The sequence below is a fragment of the Motacilla alba genome, chromosome 2 (genome assembly GCF_015832195.1).
Source record: "Motacilla alba alba isolate MOTALB_02 chromosome 2, Motacilla_alba_V1.0_pri, whole genome shotgun sequence".
Lineage (NCBI taxonomy): Eukaryota > Metazoa > Chordata > Aves > Passeriformes > Motacillidae > Motacilla > Motacilla alba.
This window is the reverse complement of record NC_052017.1, coordinates 103,122,427-103,147,526: the sequence shown is the minus strand read 5'-3', so window position 1 is coordinate 103,147,526 and position 25,100 is coordinate 103,122,427. Positions and strand designations below refer to the sequence as shown.

General features: G+C 39.5%; 1 protein-coding gene across 6 annotated transcripts in view; it reads right to left on the bottom strand.

The window, feature by feature from the left end:
- The window catches only part of MYOM1 (myomesin 1), a 77,927-nt gene that overhangs the window by 22,320 nt on the left and 30,507 nt on the right, over positions 1-25,100 (bottom strand). For 2 of the 6 annotated variants that reach the window (XM_038127246.1, XM_038127248.1), the window contains exons 12-27: positions 23,792-23,991; positions 22,123-22,179; positions 21,635-21,759; positions 19,760-19,943; positions 18,549-18,723; positions 16,183-16,304; positions 14,939-15,265; positions 13,166-13,362; positions 12,293-12,419; positions 11,377-11,561; positions 10,532-10,646; positions 5,902-6,058; positions 4,885-4,991; positions 4,723-4,767; positions 1,051-1,187; positions 75-219 (exon numbers count right to left, since the gene is read on the bottom strand). In XM_038127246.1, coding sequence (XP_037983174.1) covers positions 75-219; positions 1,051-1,187; positions 4,723-4,767; positions 4,885-4,991; positions 5,902-6,058; positions 10,532-10,646; positions 11,377-11,561; positions 12,293-12,419; positions 13,166-13,362; positions 14,939-15,265; positions 16,183-16,304; positions 18,549-18,723; positions 19,760-19,943; positions 21,635-21,759; positions 22,123-22,179; positions 23,792-23,991 — 2,405 coding nt within the window. The remainder of the gene's footprint in view (positions 1-74; positions 220-1,050; positions 1,188-4,722; positions 4,768-4,884; positions 4,992-5,901; positions 6,059-10,531; positions 10,647-11,376; positions 11,562-12,292; positions 12,420-13,165; positions 13,363-14,938; positions 15,266-16,182; positions 16,305-18,548; positions 18,724-19,759; positions 19,944-21,634; positions 21,760-22,122; positions 22,180-23,791; positions 23,992-25,100) is intronic. The other 4 variants (XM_038127250.1, XM_038127251.1, XM_038127247.1 and 1 more) reach the window with 3 other exon arrangements.

Below are 25,100 nucleotides of genomic sequence, written 5' to 3'. Positions count from 1 at the left end.
AAAAAAAACTGGAAGGTCTGTTGGTGTTGAAAACAGTGAAAAGCCAGCTCACTGCATAATACAGATTAGCTTACCATCACCAATGAGGACAAGACTAGATTGATTTGTTGCTTTTCCGTCCTGCAGCTGGAACGTGTAAGTGCCTTCATCCTTTTCCTCGAGTTTATCCATAATCATTTCAATAAGGCCAGTGTTCTTGTCTACCTTCATTTTGTATTTCTGCAGGAGTGGAAAGTAAAGCAACAATTAATACATGTCAGAGACAGAAAATATTTGTGAAGTGTTATAATGGTCTCCTTAGGAGAAATTTTGTTTTCTTTATGTGGAGTCTCACTTCTTCAGGTTCCCATTTGTTCAGATCACTATCCTATTCTAGACTCACTGTCTCTAGCTCCAGCTCCAAATCTACAACTAAATAAATAAATAAATCTGTTTATATACTGATGCTGTACAAGCACATGTCATGCCTGCTGCACAGTGAGTACCATGTTCTTTTTCATTAGGAAGGTTTAGACTTGCATCTCTTCAGAATAATGAGGTTGATTATACTGGATAAGGTTGTGTCTGGAATGCCCCCTCTCTGCCTTCTATCTGATATCAGTGTTGCAACAAAATCATGCCATGTCCTGTCTTTGGAGGTAACAAGATCTGCAGCTGGAAACAGCCTCTTGGGAATTTTTGTGTGGTGTAATAAATTCCTTCAAACCACAAAGAGGGGTGAGGACAGGGGTATTCTAGGGCTATAGATGAAGGAGGTAGGAGGAGTCTGGACAATTGCATTGATTCCTTGAAGACCACAGTTAATAGAACAGGTGGTATTCACAAAAGTGGCAGGAAGGCATATAACTTCCTTTTATAAAATGCATCCAGTAGAATTCATCTGGACCTCAGAACTATGGATAAAATCTTTCTAATCATGCTTTCCATGACATATGCTATTTCTCATGAAAATTCATCAGAGTGGAACACTAGTTGGAAGTATACTAGAGACACTAATCCTCATTGATACTCATGAAAATGCAAAGACATGTAAGCAGTGAAAAGCCTTACCTCTCCATTGAAAATCTCCTTATCATTAAATACAAAATTGGCCTTTGCATTGCCAGACAGTTTTTCAGCTTGCAGCCAGAATCTCACTTCTCCTTTTTCCAAGATTTCCACTGCCAACTCAGAGATAAGTGGGACAGCTACAAAGAAGAAAGAAAGGAATGATGCCTATTTTTCCTGTGCCCCAACAACTATTGTCTGCAACAACCAGAAAGCCACTTAATCCTTCCATACTCAAATACTGTATGCAAGGTAACTAGCTCATAACAGCTCTTCACATAGACAGAATGCATCTCCACCCACATATACATAGAATGACAGATGAGATTTAGTCTTTTGATCCTTCAATCACAAGGTCAGGCCAAACTAAAAGTGTTCAAGATTTGAGTTATGCTCCATTCTAAAACAAGGCTATTTCAAATGCAAACTGCAAGTATCTGTGCAGCATTATGTGAGTCTGTATGCTGCAGACCCATGTTTAATGAGTTGTCTAATAATATTACTGTAAGACAGTGAAGTGACTCAGAGGGGAAAAAAACAAAAAAAAACCCACAAAAAATTTCCAAGCACAAAGCCAGATCAGAAAGCCAGCTGCTGAGCTGTAGGTTGGGAGATTTTTGAAAACACTCTGATCTACTCTGCTGAGTAGAACCTCGGTCTCCAGAATTCACCAAATATCCCAACACATCCTTAGTCTCCCCAGTCCATTTTGTTTTCTTATAAGTAACTGAAACCCCCGCATATAAACCAATTCAGTGTGTCCACAGGAAAAAAAAATTGTAAAAATCGTGTACTATACCACAGGTAACTCTTTTTTAGTTATCTACTTCCTGTTAGTAACAGTCCTCAGCTTGGTTTCACTTTAACTTTTCTGTGAGACACCATAATCATCAGCATTAAGCACGAGGAGTTAGACTCTGACATTGGGGCATATTGCTCATCTCACTGACTTCCGTCATGTTATCTGTCTTGGTGGATGTGCACATTCTCAGTAAAAACCACACTCTCAGCATTACGTGTGCTGCTGTGTGTGAACTCTCCCCCAGGCTCCACTTTCTCAGGAGTGTAAAGTCTGTGTTGCTAGGGTGTAGCATGGAATAGCTGAGGACAGTGCACAAACACGTTGCAAAACACATGATGATATAGTCATCATGTGTGTAAAGACACTCCTCCCAGGGCAGGCTGGTTTCTTTAGCTCAGTGCATGCAGAGGCTCAGCTGCAGCAGGACAGGACTGGGACCAAAGTAGTGTCTGGTTTCTCTCATCCTGCTATTAGCTCCATTCTAAATGAATGGGGTGCCTTCTGGAGCACAGCTGCCACCCCACCCCACTGCCAAACAGGGGGTGAGGACCCCTCAGCTCTTCCTTTGCCACACTCACTCCTTCTCCCTCCCACAGCCCACACCCACATGTGTGCTTTTAGTGCCTGAGTGGCACAGGGTCTGCCTCTGATAAAAACAAAGCTCCTGGGAAGTGAGGGAACAATCACCTGGAAACAAAGAGAATTATGGAAAATGCTTAACCAGAGAGGGAAAAGCCTGGAGCCTGGAAGGGCAGCATTGCCGTGAGGAAGCAGGGCAAAGACAACCCCATGGAAGCGTGTCCCTGCTGTGCAAATGGTCCATGTGAGCCTTCCTCATCCAGCACATCACTGTGCGTGTAAGAAACAGAAGGAATCTCAGGGCTTGCATAATTTCTTAAAACAAAGCAACTGAAATGCTACAGGAAGCAAGTGGGAGTGTGAATAGACATCAGGCTGCACTGCTTTTGTCTCACTGTCAGCTCTACAGAAATTTTAAACCCCCACTCGGCTTGCCTGTTATTAACTAAGAATATCTTAGTCTAACATGGAAGAGAGAAAAGTATCTCGGCAGCTGTTAAATAAATGGCTGAAAGGATGCAAAAGGATTCTTTTTTGGAGAAAAGTCTGATCACTTCTCAGCCTAAAGGAACTGGACAAATTTGCCTTAAAGTCTGCCATGAGCAGAAGTCTTATTTAAAATATTTCCATAAGCACCGATGCCTATTTTAGACAATTTCCAGTAGTTTTACATCCTATTTGTATAGCATTACAAGTTCCTGGCAGCACTTGACAGGCAGCCCTTGGGCAGTTGCTAAATTGAGGAGTTGGAAGAATTTCTTTTTACCTCGTACCAACACACTGTCGTACCCATACGTGGCTGTGTTCTGTAAGGCTCTTATTCAAGCAATCCATTTTCCCATGGAGTTACTGGCTGCATGTGTTTCTAAGCAGAAGTTCCATCAATTGCTGCTCAGAAGTACAAGCAGCTGCATCTCAACCCCTAGTTGTAATATATATTTTTTCTTGATGTGCACACAAGGGCCCAAAGTGGCCAAAGCATATGAGACAGTTTCCTCCTTAAGGATACTTTCTGCAGTGATCTCCCTTTTCTGCCCGTGCCTTCTGGGAGCTCATGCACAGCTATGTCTGTGCTGTTACCTGACACAGAGCAAAAAAGATGATATGATCTGTGTCCTGAGGAGCTTATTTAGTGACATTGGTGGTGAACACAAAGCACGGAAAGAGTCCTCAAGAAGGGAAGGGTCAGGGTAAGTAAGGTCATGTGACAGCAGCAAGGTTTTGTGATGACCAACTTATAGTGTGAAAATATAACTAGGAGAAGATAACTGGGAGGAGCAGAAGCAAACAAGGGTTTGTTTGGGCCATCATTAAGCTGTCAATGATACAGAATGTTGAGAAGAGTAGAGCTGATGAGAGAAAGACGAAGAAGGAAATGAGAGAGATGATGTAGGCAAAAAGACCATTTCTGTAGCCAAGGATTGGCTGGGCTGAGAGGTGCAATGTGGGCTGAGTTGGAAGAGGTGCATGCACTAAGATGAAGATTTTGAAATGCAGGCAAGAGTTTTAGTGCCTGGAATGAAAAAGAAGAGAATATAGTGGGAGATGAGACTAGGTTTAGGTCTCATCTTGTTGTGTGCATTAAAATTCATTATGTAATCCAATATCATTTTCCCCCTACTTATTCAAGTAATATTCCAATAAAAATAGTCAAATCTTTCTACTACCAGGGTATCATAAATGTCTGTGGAATTGACAAAAATACCATCCCAAGAGTGGAAAGCATATTCAAATTTTGTCAAATGTTCCAGGAAAGAGGGAGAGAATGAATTTCAGTGGGAAAATTCTATTCATATAGATCATTACAGCTGAATTTACTGCACTTGCCAAATCTGCTAACCTTAAATTTAACTTATGTTAACTTTCAAATTCTGGTTTTCAAATCAGATCATATGTGCTGAGTAGGTATTAAAGCCTGTTCTGCAGAAGCAGCAAAGCCAATATCATATTTTCCAGCTGTTATACAGACTTATTATATGACCAATAGCCTGCAATAGTTTGGGAAGAGCATCAGTAATATACAAATGTACTTAAAGAGGGAGAGAAAAAAAAAGAATCTTACATTTTTCAATCTCAATCCACTTTCACTTGAAATTACTATAGCGACCTCCTTACCTGATGGTGGCAGGAGCTTTGTGACCATAGACTCCTACAATGGTTTGGGTTGGAAGGGACCTCCAAAGGTCAGCTAGTCCCAGCCCCTGCTATGAGCAGGGACATCTTCAACTAGATCAGGCTTGTGATATCCCACTGCATGCAAAGCTCTCCCCTACAGATAAGATTGATTCACTTACTTGGGAACTGACGTTCATGGCTCAGAGCAAGCAGGCGTTTCATTTCTGCAAAAGACATAAAAGAAGTAATATGAAGTAATACTTTTGGATCTGAGAGACACAGCAGCAGAGAAAAACAGATGTGAAAGCAAACTAGGCATGCTTAGTAGGCATTGTGTCTACCTTCCTCATCAATTGTGTAGCTTGATGAAACTCCATCAGTGTCCGTGACAATACAAGAGTAAATTCCCAAATCATCTTCTCCAAGATTCTTAAAGGAAAGTTTTGATCTATAAGGGAAAAAAAAGAAAACCATTATGATGAAAAGGTGAAATCTATCTGAAAAGGTAAAATCCATCTGAACCAACCCCCTTCCTTCTGTCTTTATAACCAGATATGAATAGCCTTGTGTTAGCTTTTGCTGTGACTGAACAGACAAATGTTTGGCTCTGTCAACTATAAATCAGTGTTAAGTCCCACCATGTGTGGTACAAATGGTGATGGCACCAAAACAAAAAAAAAAAAAAAAAAAGCATGTTGTCAAGGGTTTGATGACCCTGGAAGGATACTGTAGATACAGGTCTACTCAGATCCATATGGTAGCACTGTGACTGTGGTGGGCCACTGTTTCTTTCAATATGGCTTCTATCACTAGGGGAGCACATAGGCCCTTCATGGGCTGAACCTGTGCATTCACCTTGTCTTCCTCTGGGAAAAGCCTGAAGAAACAGAGTAGGCTTGGGAGGTGTTATATAAGTTACTAAATCAGGCCATGGTGATGCCAACATAAGAAAGCCTTACTGCAGCAGTTGCAAAGATTACAGCTGCGTTACAGGGCAAAAGCATTTTTAAGCCAGATAATTTTATTACTTGGAGATTTAAAATAATAGAAATAGGAATAATCATCATCATCATCATCTGTCTTGACTGACAGGTTATAAGGTGACAGGGCTCAGATTTTATCTCCCCGTGCCTAAGCATCACTAAAGTGCCTACAGAGGAGGTCTGACTCATTCTGTGCAAGCTACAGTTTCCAAGTGATCTGGGTATGATGTACTGGAGAACAGCATTCCCAGGAAGTAACCATCAAGTAACAGAGGCAGTTTGAACTCTTCCTGAGGTCATACATTAAAAGGATGGATTTCTGTGACAGTCTAGATCTCTCAAATACAAGACTATTGCTACCCCTGAGGGTCTTACTTTCCGCCTTTGGTATCGATGTTCAGTCGAGGGTCATCCTCAATTGGTTCATAATTCTTGGACCAAATGAACTTAGAGTCTGGAGACATCTGATCACATTCAAAGTTCAAGGAAATTACTCCATTGTCATCTACATCAACCACCACTTCCTTGGTTCCTTAAAGAGCAGAACAAGGCAATTCCAGTTTCTCAGAGAATTCAACAAACAAATTTCTATAGATATCATTCAGAGAGTGGATCAAGCAGATCCTTGCCATTTTCTCAGCTGGAACATAAATTGCTGCACTCATCGATATCCCTGGCCTTTGATTTACAAGAACAGTTCTTTTTCTAATCCACAGGATAAAACATATCATAAATCAACTGATTTACTTGCGTGAATCTAAGCATACACAAGAGTTGCAGTATTTGCTACAAAAAAGCCTGAAGGGGGTAAAGAAAGCAAGATTCTAAATCCACTAAATATCTGAGCTATTAAATAGCAATATTTTCCATGGTAAGGAGTAGTTATAACTTTCATTATACAGCATGGATTTCCTATTCTCTAATAGGGTAAGTGCTATACATAGGCACATAGGGAATAACATGCAAATGTGATCATTTGAAAAGGTGAAGAAGAGGAAGCAGTCGAGTTGCCCCAGCAGCACACAATTGTGACTGAGGCACATTTTTGGTGACACTGGCTTCGCTCAGGGAGGTTGGTTTAATTGCTGTGCTTGGCATCCAGCCCTGCTGCCGTCTGCACCATTAATCCTGGGCCCACAAAGGGAGTGAATATTTGCAATTAGCTGCTTAAGTCACCCACCCAGTCTTGCCAGTGCCTTCAGTCATTGAGCTGGATAGGGTGACCCAGTTTTTCCTTTAAAAGGCCTTGTGGGTGAATCCTGGGTCAGCAACCTGAAGGCACCTCTATTCTGCTCCCTCACCCCGCAGTGGAGCTGAGGGAATTTCATCTGGGATTTGGGCAACCCAGTGAACTTGTCATCTGTGGCATTAATGTTCATTTCAACAACTTGTCTGAGAATGTCAGAGAGCATGTGCACTGAGAAGGGCTGGAGGACATCCAGCCTTCTCTTCTGAATAGCTCTGAGCTGGATCTCACATCTGAATAGGGCACTCATGTCCTATTACTTGGGCTAAGACAATTCTGGGCTGCCCAGAATACTAATGACACACTTTCTCCACAAAGTATTGTACTTCAAAGACAAGAGCCTTATTCCTGACACTGAGATTGAATGCTTTATTTTCAGCATAATTCTTAGTGACCCTCAAGCATAGTAGGAAATTTCTGTGTTTCATCGTCCCTTATACACGTCTTTTCCAGCACTGCAAGCAGCTCCTGCCATGACAATCGGTGTACACACAGCTTTCTCAGTCTTCACACATTGCCACAAGCATTTAATGAAAGATGGGATTAATATTCCCATTTTGTTATGTACCAGCCCTTGCAGCAGTGAAGCACTTTAAGTACAAATATGTGATAAATTAAGTCTGAAACCTACAAATATTTTACTAGACAACAGTATATTTGCAATTTTTTGTTATAATTTAATTTATTATATGCAAAATTCATCACTTGAAATTTCATTAGTGTTTAGTTTCTTCTAGGTCATTAGCTCATGAATCTTTTGATGGCACTTTATGTGGCATGGAAAGAATTACAGCCATAAGGGTAATTTGAACAATAGAATCTTTTACATTTGTTTCAAAGCATTCTCATTATGGTAACAATGTACAGCATTTATTTCCAGAAGTGCCAATGGAATTTTTCTCTAATATTTCTATGAGTAAAAAAAAAGTCTAAATTACTGACCACATTTGAAGAACTCACTCCACCTATCCTCCAAAGTGGAGCCAAAGAAGCTGCCATAGTACTAGCAGTCTTAATTTCCCTCCTCTAGAGAGCTTGGTAGTTTCAACATATCATCCAGAGCTTCTCTTAGAGTCACAGTAAGAAATAAAATACTTGCATGTCATATCACATCCCCATTTATCTAAGCATTTTATTGCATTGAAAGGAAAGAAATAACAGAACATAAAGCAGACGTCTTCCGCACACTAGAGGCAATGGCATCATTTTGAATACAGCCAGTCAGAGAAGTTGAATGGGACAATTTCCTCATTTTCTGAGGTTCAGGCCCTTCTCAAGTGGCTGATGCAAGCTCATAATCTAATTTTGCTTTGTATCAAAATAAACAAGGACTAAGGGCAGGAGTGTGGAAGAGTTGCAGTCTGCTCCAAGATATTTCTTGTTTCCTGTGAGATCCACATATGCTGAAGTGATTTTGTCAAAAGCCAAAATTACAGATCAAAAGTAATCTGGATTGGTATGAGTTTACATGGTTGGGATTCTTCATTTAATTTTAGAAGATAACTGTACAAATTAAACATGGTTTTCAATGAAAAGAAAGTGGATTCAAAGTATTGAATAATCATATTTACACATTTCTTTGGATCAAGACAACTGGCACCCTTTGTATGAAAGCGGGTATTTTCATCCAGGATATTATTTGCTTTCATTCTTTGATTAGAAATCTCAGTTGTCTTGCAATTTTATACAGTCACCAAAAGTAGCTTTCCAGCAGGAACTTCCTAGAGAGAACTGGCAATATTTTGTCTCCATCCAAGATGGTAATAGAGGCATGATTCATAGGGCAGCACCAAAATATTTGTGGTACTTTTTAAAAAATGGTGTGATTGTTCTTGACATTTTTGTGGTTAGAGTGAGAAAGGTGGAAGCCTGCTCAAGAGGCTGTTTTATGAAAGAATTGTTTTTAATAAGTTTTTGTCTTTTCTTAATACATTTAAGAAGCTTAGTTTGGTGGATTCTGTATCAGCAGATCTCAGCTCAAAATATGGGTCAAGTAGATTTGTACACGTAAGTAATTTTCAGTTTCCCTGAGTGTTCACTGGGCTAAATCCTCACTTTCTGGTGATCCCTCAGACATCATACCTATGAACTCTCCTTCTCTAATGGTAAGGTCTGTAAACCAAATGTTCTGATCAAGTTCACTTCTTTTGAGTGAACACTGAAAAGAGTGTACAATTTTTTTTTGGTCATGTTGGTCATCTTCACATCTGGTTTGTATTTTTTCTCAATTGTAGTAACATGGCCAATCCTTTGTTTAGGACACTTGAAGAGTGTTATCATCACAACGTTTTATCAGAAGTATGATGCACAGATACTAACTCTCAATGAAAATGAATTAGCAAAGCCAAAAGTTTAGTATTAATAGTGGCTTAATTCTCATATTAGAAGTGGCCGCTGTATATAGCTGTTTTCAGGAATAAATTTTTTAGGTTTGCCTAACTCCACTTGCAGGTGACAGAAACAGCCCTGGTGCTTCAGCAGCTTATAGATCTGAAATTATATTTCCTATATTTTTCAAAGATCCTGTTTCAAACACTTCTAATTCATACAATTACTTACCTTCTTTTTGTTCTTGTATCCTAATCTTACATGCTTTCAACTGACCATCTACTCCTTCCAGTCTCTTTTTCCCATCCCAGCTCAATAGCAGTCACCCCAGTCTCCCTAGTCTGAGCTTTCCAGTTCTTTTACACCCCCAGCTTCAGAACTCCTTTTTCATGCTTTTTTTTTGACTTCCAGCCCCACTGAGGTCTAACTCAATACTTGTTAGAATTTTTGCTGCCCTGGTCATAAGGATTGGGCATCTATGAGAGCTGAGCAGCAGGATGTAAAAATTAACTTAGGGGTCAGAAACAAGGAAAGGATCCCAGGGAAATGAAGTCTGCAGGTGTACGAAGGGAATTGTCATAGGAGAAGAGGGTATATGATGGATTGAGGTTGAGTTGTACCCCTGTACCTTCTTACATCATACTAACCTTATACTAGATTTGTTTGAAATATCTGGGATTTCATTTTTGCACCTTGTAGGACCCTGCACTTCTAAAATAGTCTATAAATGAGGAAGCCACAAGTCTATGCTTGGGTTTTCTGTTGGGGGCTTGGTGACAAAAAAAATGTCTCTGACCAGTCACCTCTGTTACTTGTATAGCTAAATAAAGCCCAGAGGGTTCCTGAAGTTCCAGGTATGGAGATGCTGCCTTTGCACTGGTTCCTGTGTTTCTTGCTGATCTTATAGACACACTGGAGCCTGCCTTCAAGGATGCCTCAAACAAAGAACTGCACTACTGAAAGTGGTCTTCAAAATTACTTCACTGTGCTTTTAAAGCCTTTATTTTAAAGACCAAGAGAAAAAGTGTATTTTCTTTTATCCTTTCCACATTACATAAGAAAAGGAGAATGATAAAGCATAAACAGCAGGTTTAATACAGGAAAGGCAAAATTTACATCTGTAATATTGTTTTGTTGAGCTGATCTTTCTTGGTTGTCTACTTATGCACCTACCTGTAGAGACATGCAAATCTTACAACTTTACTTTATCTTTATATTCCTGAACCTGTAGTTATGATAACAAGATCTGTTCTGACCTTAAAGTATACCAGACAATGAACTTAAGATATGGCCCTCAACTCATATCTTGCTTCATAAAAAGGCTTGACTTGAGAAGGAGGAGATTCTTGGCATGTAGCCTGCAGGTAAACACATTGCACAAACAGGAACCTGTGTAAATATGATGACAAAGAAGAAGTCTTTCTAACAAACCTGGTCGTGTTTCTGCTATGACAGCATCTGTGACATCTGATGGCTTCCCAACACCAGCCTGGTTTGTTGCCCGCACACGAAACACGTAGCTCACACCTTGTGTCAGGCCATCAATCTGGAGGAACCAAATATATATAGTGGTGTGTTGCAAAACACTGATTTTAATTTCACACTTATTAAGATCAGTTTGGGTATTTGACAATTCTGTTTCCTTTCTTGTTTTGTTTCTTTTCCAGCTCTCTTTTTTTTTTATATATTCAGTTCCAGAGTGACATGACTAATCTGTGTGACTTGCTCCTTCCTTGTGTGCATAATTAATGTTCAGGCAGCGTCATTGCTGTCATTGATTTCTTAGCAAAAGGAGGACTGGTTTTGGAACAGGATGTTTTTAACTCAGGAACATTGACCTCTGAAACATCATAGTCTTTTACTGCACATAAATGCTGTCTTTGAAAAATCAAATTATCAGGGTAATAAGTGCCAGCCACACCTATTTAGAAACAAGAGGGAATTTAATAGTACAGATTTAATTGCAGTGCCTTGAGGAATTACACTGAAATTATTTCACCTGGGGATACTCCGATAAAACACATATGAAAGGGATCACACTTTAAAATGATTTGTCTTTCAAATATTCTAAAAAGTATAAAAATAGCAAACCTACTTCAGACTTATCTCTAGAACTGCAATACTGCTAATCACTTATTTCGAAGTCATTCCACAAAATTATGTATCATATGGCCTACTGAGTACTCCTTTAAGTGGAGCCATGATCAGCGCAGGATCAAAACTGACTTCCTCGAGGTTATGCTGCTATGCCAGTATTTGAATCTTCAGCTATTTACCTTCAAGAATTTCTTTTGAAGGGGCTTCTCATTGACACTTCTCCAGCATTCCTCCTTTGCTTCAGTTTCCTTCATATCAACATAATAACCAACTATGGGACTACGACCAGAATAAACTGGTTCCTTCCACAGTAAAACCAGAGAATCTTTCCTAACTTCTGTGCATTTGACATCATGGGGTGGCCCTGAAATGTAAAAGTTGTGGTTGTGGTGTCAAAATAAATCCCCAAAGGACCAGTGCACAAGACTCCAGAAGCAAAACCAGACAGAACCCAGAACAGTACACAGAACTTATATAACATTTAGCTACTCTGCATCATACCTAGACCCAATGTACAAAATACAGCCAATGCCAATTAAAAAGACTAACCCAAAACACAATCTAATTGGTTGAGACTGGTATCTTGATCAAGTATTCATGAGCTTACAAAATGGATAAATAATCCCCAAACTCTGGGAAATAAGTTAATTATTAAGCTAATGTGCTGCTTCAAGGACTGGTCTAAAGTCCACTGAAGTCAGCAGAGGTTGTTTTCATTAATTTCAATGAATGCTAAAAGGTCAGGGATCTGGCCTTGTAGTGATACATTTAGACAAGGGTTACAAGGCCCCATTCTTCTCTGCCTTGTACCTTTTACAGGTATTTATGTCTAGTACTTAAACTAGAAAGCAAAGTGCCAGACACAGTAGCAGAACAAAGAAGGAAAGATAAGGAAAACTAAAGAAGCTGCTTGTAAAATGCTACTAATTAAACAGGGATTATGTAAGGGATCACTGTAATGGTATGAAATAAAACTGCTGACAAAATTTAAGCCTGGCCATGAACTTCAGCGTCCCACTGACTCCCCTCCAAAATGCCTGCATGAGATAATCAGTCCCAGAGCATCCCTGGGCTGTGTCCCACTCAGGATCCTACCAGGCACAGCAATGGTCCACTCTTCACATTTGAAGGGCTTGCTGGGCTTGGAGGGTGCCCCAACCCCTGCCAGGTTAGCAGCAGCCACCTGGAACTGGTACACCATGTTTTCCTTCAGGTCTTGGATCTGCAGGATCAATAAGATGGTACTTATTAACTTTGGATTAGGACTTCAGAAGAAAGTCACAATAATAATTGCTGAAAACATGAGCATGCTTTTAAGCGTGCCTGAAGATGGAAGTAATATTGACATCTTAACATGATAATTATCTTGTCTTTTCCTCTGATCAGTAATGGAGCACACATGAGTGATCTTAGCATACTCAAATTGCAACCCCCTTTTCCTCTTGATAGACACTTTGGTAGCCTGGGAGGAAACAAGGTATTGCTCAACAATCATCTTAGCCTGTCTCGTGGTATGGAGCAAGTTCACTTAAGGCAAGAGTTGTCCTCACAGTGGGGTGAAACTCAGTCCTGGCATTGCTTTTCATTTCTAAAGCAGCTCAACGAGGTTGTCTCTAAATTGGGTTAAGAACTGATCACAAAAACCAGCTAGCACAGAGCTGGTTTTGGCACCAGCAAGCACTGGGATATGTCAACCAAACCAGTAGGAATTCTATTTATTGTGAGGGCCTGACTTACAAAATATCAGACTACGTCAGTGAATTTACAGATGACAAACGGTGCCAGACTAACAAATAAGTGTACAGACAATTTTGTAGAGAAGTTTAATAGGGCTAAATAAATTTACAATCATGGAATTCAAACCCTCTGAACAGTTATCTGTCCACTGAATATCTGTCCACTCATCTTTGAGATTTGATTTGAAGACACTGCCTGTTCCCCCAGCAATACCTGGAGTTAACCTCTTACCCTGTATGCCCTCTCAGTAACAGCCTTAATGTTGGCCTCCTTCCATTTCCCAGGAACTCCATCAACCACTTCCCTATAGTTCACGTAGTAGCCGGTGATTTCAGTTCCACCAATGGCTTCAGGTTGTTTCCATCCCAGCACCATCGAGTCACGAACACTCTCGAGTACCACGATGTCGTAAGGTGGAGATGGAGCAGCTGTTTTGATGTCAATAACACGTGAGCAGGAGGCAGAATCTCAGGCTTGCTTTCACTTACCATATTCAGGCGGCTCCTACCCTGCGTTTCCTAATTAGGACAATATTTATGTGCTCAAAGGAAGTTTCTGGAGCTGGAATAAGAAATGCAGGATGAAAGCTTCCACAAACCAAATGCAAAGTCTCCAAACTGCATAGGAATTAGTTTTCAGGATCCCCTGTTTCTGAAAAGCAGGCAAATACATAGCAAAAGAATGTGTTGCAATCGCAGCTCTGATGCAAGTGATCAGGACTCACTTTACTCTGTGAAAAATGAGGAACTAAAACTAGCATTGCAGGAAAAGGAAAAAAAAATAGAGATGCAATGATTTTTCTTTTGCAGAAAGAAAACCCTTTTCACAACACAATATTCATTGTAATCTCCTTTTCTTAAAAAAAATAGTCTCACATTCTTTCCTCCCAAGAATTACCTTTATCTGTTTATTTTTTTCTTTTAAATTTATATACTGTGCAAGTTTTATCATTGCACCCATTATGTGGTCTTACCTTAATGGAAGGCAGAGTGATCATAGACACTGCAGCATGACCAGAAATGGAACATGTCTGTTACTGGAACTTACATTAAAAAATATGTGGCATAATCCTCCTTCTTAGATTTTTTTTAACAATACAGAAATTATTCACTTCATCCTGACCCACTTTCTTATATTTCTTCTGTATCTAGTAGGAAAATGCTTGCCCACATCCAATATGTAACATACCAGTGAAAAGCCTTACTTGTGCCCCTGAAATCATACTTTGGATGGAAATCCCACATCATATATGTTTCCTTTTGTGTGTAATGTTTTGTATTGGTGCCAGCTAGGCCCAGGTGGCCCTAATTTGTTGTCTGTTCAACATTTTGTGTTTTACTTCAGAGGCCTTGGGAGGAGTTTAGTTCCCTGGCCAGGTACCAGGACTCAAAAGAAATTCAAGCCCCACATATCTTGGGCAAAATGGGTGTTTAGGCACTGAAATTTAAAATATGATTTTGTGCACATGCCTATAACTTGATAGGTTTTCCTCCTTACAAATCACTATTAGTCAGAGATAGAACACAACATTAATTAGCACAGTGTGTCAGCAGGTAAGATGTAGCTTAGGCTAAAATCCACAAAGGATCTTCATATTTCCTAACAGAAATTTCAGACTTTCATGCTTACCATCATAAACAAATTTTGTTTCCTTCCCACATATATAACCCAGAGAACTAGGTAACCAGATTCCTAACAAATTACAGAAGTGATTTAGAAATAATATATCACCTTGGATACATTAATATGCAGTCAAACAAGCCATTACATTACTAACCATATTGATGTGTTTCACTTTCATTAACCACTAAGTTTGTAAAGTGATCCCTAATACCATTACATGCATAATTATCTTAATGGAGAGTTGGGCACATAATTAATAGGTTTGATAGAAGATGCATCACTGTAGAGCAAGTCCACTTGTGGCACAGTTGAGCAGAAGTTACCGCAGTCTGAAGTGGACCGACCAAAGCAGCAAAATCTATTTATTTCATTAATTCTCACCTGTATCTTTCTTCTTTGTAACTTTTTCCACTGTCAAAAGATCCCCAGGTCGAGACTTACTTGCCTGCTTAGCAGCAACTTTTTGTGGTGCAGATGTGACAGCGTCCTTAACCATTCCTCTTGTGTTACTGTCTCCTGTACTCCCCAATTTGCCACAGCTACTGGGCAGTGTCTCTCTATTAAATTTAGCATTGCATTTTAGCAAAGCATCTGTGTCAAAGATAGGCTGGGAGGCCTCATGCATGCCTTCCCAGCTGGTAGTGCGGTCTGTTAGTCCAGCAGCTTTACCACTCAGTTCAGGACACACACCATGAAGCAATCCTCCCCCTATAATTGCCAGAAAACAGCAAAGACATTTGGATTTAGAACACATTCTTTTTTCTTCATTTAGGCAACAGAGTTAAGAAATGCATGCGGTGAACAATACAGCTGAAGTATGACAAGTCACTGTGCTTGGGCACAAAATGTTAAGCTTGAATTCAAGAAAATTTGAAATGCATAAATACCTCTCAGCCTGCTCACAAATAATGCATTTTTAAATAATGTCTAGTATTCAGAGCAGAAAAAAATTGTAAAGTTAATAGTATTACTATGCTACAGTTATTTCAGTCTTAGATCTTCCAGGTCACGTTTCTGTTCCTGTGAAGATGATCTCACAAAATTGCCCTAGGCCACATATCTCTGCTCTAAGGTTGAGAGGTATGCAGCTTCAATACAAATGAGAGTGAGGGTGTTGCAGACATACAATTCATTCTAGTCCAATGATCTCATTAATCTTTATGGATTAGTTCAGGCAGTGGCAAACAGAAACAATCCATCAGCAAAGGGAGAACACACAGGGTTAGAGAAGGTTTACAGACAACACATTGCACTATGAGGTTTAGTCATGGAAACAAATTTCTTAGGAACTGACTGTATATAGGATGATGTGGATTAGAGGTGATATACCAGATTACAGAATCAGAATGACATTCCATTTTCCAGGATACCTATTAAGTGAACTTGGCCGTGCTCTCATACAGTGGTTCTAAAGAAACACCTGAAGAAAACTGGATGATGAAAGTGAACAATCTACAAGAGGGCAGTGAGTGTGAAACTATGTCTGTGAGACTATAGGATCTATGGATAAATTATTATTTGTGGACAACATTGTGAATCAAAGCAATTAATTAGTCACTAATAATTGCTGAGAACATATTTACTTAATTAATTGCCATTGAAAGGGGCAACGAAAAATAGCTTACCAATGGCTGCTTTCACCTCTATAGGCTCTGATTCCTGTGAAAATTCACTGAGTCCTGCTGCATTAACAGCTCTGACTCTAAAAATGTACTTCTCACCAGTGCTGAGCCCATGGCAAACGAATCTGAAACAAACCAGTCAAGGAATACTTAGGAAGTGTTGTAGAGAAAAGAAAAGCTTTAAGGGGGAAAAGAAAGCATTTCTTCAATGATATTTATTCTGGTTTCTAAAAACCAAGGACAAACCATGACCCCAGTCACTCATATGAAGGTCAGAGAATGCAGAAGCTGGGCACCTCATTCACACAACAAAGTCTAAACTCATCTCTTTTAAGATACGCTATTTCAACACTCTTTCCTTCTTGAGACTACACAAGTTTCTGTGTTACCACAGGGTCTACCTTACTTCTGTCTGTATATAAAATCCATACTTCCTAAGAGAAAAATGTGAAAATCTGCACAGCTAAGGTCTATATTTGCTTCTTGTGGGATATTTTCATGACACAAGTAAAAAACACATGTAACACAGGTTCCCAAAAATCCCTTCCAATGATAAATGAAAAATTGCAGAGTTCAAAAAAATTACAGGGCATTGTATAGGACATAAATTATTTTTGTACTTCACTTTCTTGCTTCAATACATGACAATAATCCAAGTCAGACAAATTCTTTTATTTGAAGATATTTACTTTATGATCTAATTGTCACATAAAAAAAAAAAAAAAACAACATAAATTTCCTCTGGCATCCACCCTGAAAACACAAAATTTCTGAAGACAGGAATCATTTACTTAGGAATAGATTGTGGTATGGAAATTTAACTTTTTTGTTTAAAATCCCATTTATTTTTCACAGGTATTTTAAGTGTATTTTATTCCATGTTACTTTGATTTTGTTCTACTTTATCACGTAGTAATAATTGCACTGCCAATGCTGATCTCGTGCAGTGGCATATGAAGCAGCTACAATGTGGAAAACAAAATCAAAGTTTTAGTTTGGGGTAAGAAAAAAAAACAAACCTGAATCAACATTTTCAAAGTGGAATTTTCCCTACTCATTCTATCAGACTTTTCCAAATCATTTGCTTTCACTAGGATGTGTGCAGAATCTCAAAAGATCAAAATATACTGCGTAAGGCAGGCTATGAACTACAACTAATGCTTTAAGATTGACTCAACCAGAAAAACCAAGAGCTAACAGACAGCCAGTGCCTGACTGCATGATATATTACATCACACTGACTAAAAATGCAGTGCTATGTAATGTACTTGTATCACAATATATACTAACTCAGAACAATATTTTTATTTCTACATTGGTTAAAGGTCACATATATTTAAAAAAAAAGCGTAGAGCACGGAACTTCACCCACTTTCAATATAACTGTGATATAACTCATAGAAATAGATATGAAAGAATGTAATAATGGCACACATGAATATAAATACACTAAAGAATATAAAGGACATTGTTGTCTCTGTGCTCAACCAAGTGAGATTTTAGGTACTTCTGATATACTAAACATTTACAATGCCCTTCTAAACAGCAAAGCTGGTCCAGGAATATTTAGCAGAGTTTTACTTATTGTAGTAAGGGTTGTCATGGATAGCAAGTACAAATAAGCAGAATCAGTCATAACAAGCAGGGACTACTTCTGCATTGGCATCAATCCCCTTGAGGAAAAAACTCTATACTCACTGTTTCAGACTCTGAAGATTATATACTTATTCAAACAAAACCAAATCTGATTTATCTCAGGAACTTTTAAGTCTTGATTATTTTTTCTGACTGGAGACCAAGCTTCATATCAGTAAGAAATGTGGGTTTGTACCCAATATTTAACAGTGTTCATTAATTTCTTGACAATTACAAGTGAAAGAGCAGTCAGAAAGTAATATTTTTAGTGGGATATAGTCCACATGTCCTCCAGACAGTCTAGATACACAGTCCAGAAATGTTTAGAGCAGTCTTCCAAAACAAAGCACTTTGCTTCCAAACATTATGCAGCTTAGTTTTCCACATTTGTAACTTCAGTCATTCCTCAATGTCCTGCTTTTCATCAAGCTTCTAGGCTGTACAATAGCTGGAAGTAGTAAGCTGCTTCTCTTTTCTTCATTAGCAATGTCCATATTTCTTCCCACTTGACTAATTGTATCTAATATAAGGTTGATTATAATTTCTCTTTGGACAAAACTCACTGTTTGAAATATGTTTTTACAACTTCTCTAGGAGCTTCACATGCAAGAGGGATTCCAGCCTGCTGCCTACCACAGAGAGATTAGCTCTACTATTACTAATGGCTGGAAAGCACATCTATCCAGTAAATCAGACATTGGTGACCATAATTTCCATAGTTTAAGAATAATTACCTTGTGCCTTTCACTGGATTGTTGTTACATGGTTCCCAACGACCAGATCCTTCCACACTTGACTCAATGTAGTACCCAACCAGCTCCTTGGCATCTGGGGGCTCTGTCCAAGTGACAACAACTGAAGTATCTGTATTCCTAGTTGGCATAATACGGCCAGGAGCTTTGGGAATATCTGTGGGAGAGAAGCAGAAATAAATTAGTGGCCTGCCAGTTAAAACTTATAAATAAAATAAGCATGAAATTCTATTCTTGATTATACTAGCAAGACTAGTACAGATTTAATAGATCTAATCTTCAAAAAACTGCTCTGATTTAAATTCAGTAATCTGTCAGGACAGGACAGGACAAGACAGGATCAGTAGGCTCAAGCCTTTGGTGGTGGGGTTCCTCACTTCTGTATTGCCTAGGATTCAGTGTATTTCCTTAAAATCATGTTTAGTTTATCCCCTCGTGCTGAATATCTGCACCAGAGATGTGATTTGGAGCTTTCTAAAAGAGAAAATGTGCTAGATGCACATTGAAGATCTTGTGCAGCCCACAGGATTAAGTCAGAAACCAAGGTTCCTGTTAAGTAGCAGAGAGTATCTATAGTGTTTTTTAAGAAGAGATGTTTTGCTCTTCCTAAAAAATGTATTCCATGGGCATCCAAATGCTCTGAGAAGTCAATATGAAGTGAACAGAGATCATTTAGGAATTGGATTGAAATCTGCATTGGTGTTTGGAAACAAATTGGTAATGTAGGTATAGCTACTGATGACTTTCTGTATTGAACATCTTGGCTTCTCTTCCTGTGAAAATAGTCTCTGCTTTCAATGAAAGTATTAAATTTTTCACTTTTGTTTAATTTGGCAAACAAGGAAGGTTAGACTCTGCTGATGTCTGGGCTTATTTTCAAAAAAGACTCTAAGTAAAACAAAACATTTTTGTACTTCCTTGAGTTTTCATTTTCTTTTGCTATTTGCAGTCTTTGCAGTTTTTGGCATCGTTATTTGCAGCTTAATTTCCTTGCTTTGCATCTGTCATTTGACTACATTAATGGCTGAACAACCCAAACAAAAATTATTTTAGCTAAAGGGAATAAATCACTGACTGCTTTTCATACACTTGAATTATTTTCTGGGCAGCTACCTACCTGCAGACAAAACAATTACATCACAAACTGAAAAGTTACCATGAAGGTAATTCAATACACATGACCACACTCTTACCAAGTTTGTCATCCACTACAGTGGCTTCAGTTGCTTCTGAGGGTTCACCAATTCCAGCTGAATTGCAGCAGCGAACTCGGAAGCAGTAGGATTTGCCTTCAGACAAATCAAAAACTGCAAAGCGAGGGGACTTCACAGGGATCTCGGTGTTCACCCTTTGCCAGTCCTCTGTGCCAGCAACACACTGCAGTCAAACCCAGAAACCACATTTAGAACAGAAGCAGCTGAAGCTCTTCACACAACAGGGCTTTCTGCCTGGACCACCAAATTCATGTCTGCTGTGGAGAACAGGGAGACACATCCCTTCTTTGGGGCTTTCCACAGAATGAGCATATTTGAAAGCTTATGAATCTGCCAGAGGTTCACTTACTCCAGAAAACATACATAAAATTTTACTGGTTTTAATATACCAGAGCTAAACCCCCTCCACTGCAAGGAAGTGATGTTATTAACTGCACCCAGTCTGGACCACTTTCAAAATGAGTTTTGCAGATATTCAGCATTATGCTAAGAGCAAAACCCTAACATTACCAGTTTGCTTCTAGATGCTCTTGTGGCACTCATGGTGTTTTTGGGGCGCCTATCAAAATTAATAATGATTTGACCCTCATTTTCCAGAAAAAAAAAAAAAAACCATTGGCAATTAATTTGTGAATTGTTTTTACTTCTGTGGCTAGATCATAATCACTTATACCACTAGTACTAGTGATTAATTTTTTGGTTTGGTTTACATTAAATATGATTTCAAGTAAATGGCTCTGGTTTCTGAGGGATTCAAATTCTCACCTGACTATGTGACATTAGTGCTGAGTACTCAGCATGCAATCGATTATTAAAAAGCTTTCTTATATGGAAACACAAAATTCATATATTCACCCTCTCTAAGGCTGTTGCTAAGTGAAACTCATTTATTTAGACCAGATTTTGTATGAGAGATGGAAAACACATAATGGGAAGATATTTATGTCTCCCTTGATGACACCTCTACTCTGATAGGAAAAAACACTGATAAAAAAGTTTATGAGCCAAGAGATGCTAGTAGGAAGGGTGATGGTGTGAAGAATTTTCTAGGCTAGCAGCCATGCAAAAACACCTCAGAAAAGCCGGTGAAATTAAAACTGATTCTGAAAAATTAATTTAAAATTAAAACTGAAATTAAAACTGATTCTTTTCAAGGAGATCAGAACAGAAATTTCGTGATCTTTGTTGAGTTGGTGGAGCAAATGAAAAGCCAATGCAGAGGATAAACATGAAAAGACATCTAGAATAGAAAGTGCTGATGTCAAGAAACTCTTGTAAAATGCTTCCATCCAAAGTGTTAACAATCTGTCCTGTCAGACAAGCTTCATTTATACAAATGTTATATATATAATCATATATATGATATTATATATATATAATCATATATATGATATTATATATATAATATCATATATGTCTATCATATATATTTATGAGATACATATATATATATAAAAACATGCATTTTATATATATGTATGTATGTATGTATATATATATATATATATATATATATATATATATATATATATATATATATAAAGCATGTGACTTTGTTCTTGCTTTCACATTGTAGAAGGAGTTTTATTCTCTCTACTTCAGGTAGGTCAATGACACAATTCAAGAAGAATATTACTGGGTGTGACCCATTCTTAATCTACTTTCCTATTTCCCATCTTTCTTTTATTCTTAGTCTATCTTCATCTACAGTTTGACAGTTATCTTGATGAACTTCCTATCCTTGCCCTAATTTGCAAGTCTCAGAAATGAGAGTTAACCAAAGGTCCAGAAGAGATGACAAAACAAACATACAAACTCTTGCCACAGCATGATTCTGATTTTGTCCAATTTTACCTTTTCCACAAAGTACATGATACCCTCATGGCCCCGCTGTCCAGGAGGTTTCCAGCTAAGCACAACATAGTTCTTGGTGGCCTCAATAACTTGGAGGTCTGTGGGGGGACCAGGAACAACACCCTCTGAAGGACAGGGAAGAAAAAAAAGGGAACTTGGATTTAATTCTTCCGGTTTTGTATCAGAATTTGCATCCCAATTAAAAATAGGACGATCAATATACCTCAATACTTAATTTTTTTTTTAATGTAAAGTCTTTTAAATATTAGGCTTAAATTTCCTTCTTTTAATTCTAAGCATGATTTCATTAGGTCCTGAAGAAGGAAACTTCACCTCAAAAACCAAGCTGTTGAGTCATTCAAGGTCAAGCGACTCTCAGAACAACAAACTTTGGGTGTGTGCCAAAGTCCACTGAACTCACTCAGAGCTTTCTTAATTACTGAACCAGCTTCACATTAGACATTTGTAGGCAAAAGGGCTGTGTTTACCTGCAGGTTCTTCCTCAGTCACAATAATCTGTCCAGTCCAAGGAGCAGAAGGGTGACCTGAAACAAATGTCAGAGATAACACAATGAGAACAATGAGAAAACTGACTCTTTCGTGGTTCAAAACTAACAATTGCAAGATCCCCATGAGCTCCATTTTTGGTTAATGCTGTGGCTGTTGCTCATGTAGCAAACTAGTTACCCAAGCTAGTTGTAGGCTTACCAGCTTGAATATTGAGAGCAGCTCAGCATTTAACATAGCTAGAAAACTTAATCCACTGAAACATCTATTCCTTCCTGAAATGTCACTGAAGTCTCCTAGGTGACAAGCAGAGGTATTTGGTTCACTCAGCTCATCATTTTCAGAGAATTAGTTTCAGCTTTACTTTCTATCCTCTATTCCTTTGGTTTAACAGTTCACTTATTAAAGGAACAGCCAAATTCCTGCAGGCTGCATCTTGTCTCTTTTTAGCCACTTTCTTTCATATAACCAGCTTGTAAATCATGGGTCACAGTCACAAACAGTAACAGCTCAGCCTGACTCAGCAGGTCCACTTGATAAACTTGGGTGTCTCTCTGAGCAACCAATATGCTACCACACCATTGCAGCTATGCAGCTTTCAAGCAGGTCAGTGCACTTTCAGAGATAATTTTTGCAAACGCTGTTCTCCACCTCCATGTTGTTCCCCTTACGTTGGCTGATCTGATTTGGAGATGAAAGAAGAGAGGAAGCAGGTGGGGAGAAAAATTATGAGGGATGAGAGGAGAAGATATAGCAGGAATAGGCCACCAAACTCAGACTTCACCTCCTGTGACAGCTTCCATGCTATCCATTGAGAAGAAGAGCTCTCTACCCTCCCCAGGCAGGTTTTCATATGTCTGACTGAGTGCAATGTTTCTTGGCAGTGCCAAGTCTCTTTCCTCTGGCCTTTTGTTTTATCTTGAATGGAAACCTAGATCATCTGGCTGCAGCACTACACACAGTAGCTCATACAAGCTGGGACCGTGGGAGCACTGCATCTTTGTGTACAATACTCCTTCACATTGGACCATTTTAAATTGTAAAACTTCAGAAACATGTAGAAATAGATTTTGAATAGAAGAAGAAATTTATTTTGGGCATATGATTGTGCCATATGCATAGAGAGGTGGGTTTGGAAGCAAAATGTCTGAGACATTGTGAGGCCACAGGAGAAATATCCTTGACTTGTAAAATGCTAACCTTGAAGCAGAGATCCTGGGATCTGTTGGGCTGTCCTGGGGTTGTTCTGATGTTATTTCAGGACTTGGATTGTCACACGAGAACAGCATCAGCCACCTTTGTCTGTGGCTCAGAGAGAGACTATTCACAGGGTCTGTTCAGCTATTTTGTTGGCTGAACAAAAGCAAGTCTCTCTAGGCAATTAAATTCTCCTGTGCCTTTTCCCCCCCTTCCTGCAAGTTTGGAGCATAGCACTGCAGTCAGCCAAAGCATTTCAGCAGATAGAATGCTTAGTGCAAAAAGCACTGAGATGATTTCTTCTTGGCAAAGCTGTCTCCAAAGGATATTTTGGCTTTGCATTGCTCCCTCTGGTGGGATTTTGTAGGCTTATGAGTTGATAGTCCTATTTTTTTTTTAAATGAGTTGAGACTTCTTAAACCTCTCATGCAACCTGTAAAAAGCACATCTTACTTCTAAGCCTGGCTCTGTCTGCAGGATCCAGAGCAGCCACAGGCTCTGACACCCGGGACGGCAGGCTGACACCAGCCTTGTTCACAGCTCGGACTCGGAAAATGTAGGAACGGCCTTCAATCAGACCAGTGACAGGAAAACGAGCAAACTTCACGGGATTCTCATTGCACTGGGTCCAGTGGGAGGTGCCAACCTCGCACCTGAAAAATACAAACAGCAAGAGCAGTGCTGGGAAGGGAAAAACATGAACTCAGGGCAACCCCAAGCCTTTGCAGATTCACCATCTGTTTGTGTTCATTGCCTGGTCCGTACCAGTTTCCCCAGCAGAATTATATACTGGTGACATCAAAGCAGCTGCACCAAGGCGTCAGGCTGAAGCACCAGCTGGGCATGCACTAAATCCCTCACAGCTGCACCCCTTCTTTCCTGAGCTGAAAAGGGAATAAGAGCACACTCACTTCACTGTTTAAACCCTCCAAAGTATGCTTAGGGAGTGTCAGCTTTGGCTCACTTGAAGGGACAGGAAATATGCATCCCTTGCAGTTGCCTGAAGGACACTGCTTCATCGTTCCTGCACAATGCTGCACTGTACATCCCACAAGATGCTTCACGGGGTGCAGACACCCCCACTGTGAGCTCTGGGACCAGCCCAGCACTGAGATAGCTGTGAATGGGATTAAAGTGGGGCACTGAGTCAGGCCCTGCTTCAGAGACCAGACCACTGGGGCTGCCAAGGGAGCCTGCAGTGTGCTGGCTGCAGTCCCTGCAATGACAGGACCCAGTCTGGTGCTGCTGGTCCCACAACTGTGAAGCCTCACACATATCAGGAGGCTGGTTTATGGCAGAAGGAAGATATGAGAGTAGCCACTTCAACTCAGGGAGGCAGGAGAAGCCTGTGGTGATGGATTCCCTGTATCCAGCAACATGGTCAACAGAAACATGACCTTGCAGCTTGGAAGAGACTATCTGGTGAGATATCTGCCAAAGAGAAGCGTACAGCTCCTACCCAGATTTCTTGGTACATGCAAGAATCTTTCCTAAGAATTGTTACCCTCCCACTTAGGGTGGTTTTGTGGTTCTTGTGTCTCCTTGGGGTGAGGGATGCCCAAGCTTTGCTTCTACCATTAGCTGAGATCAGTCCTGCTGGCTCAAGTCATCCCCTCAACTCCACAAGGCTACCCTGGGCTAGGGGCTACCCTGGCTGAATATTTGGGTCCTAAATACCATTAGTGGGATCCAACACTGAAGAGCAGTAACATAGCTTTGAATTTGGGAGCAAATGCAGAATAAACAAGGTAAACACAACAGA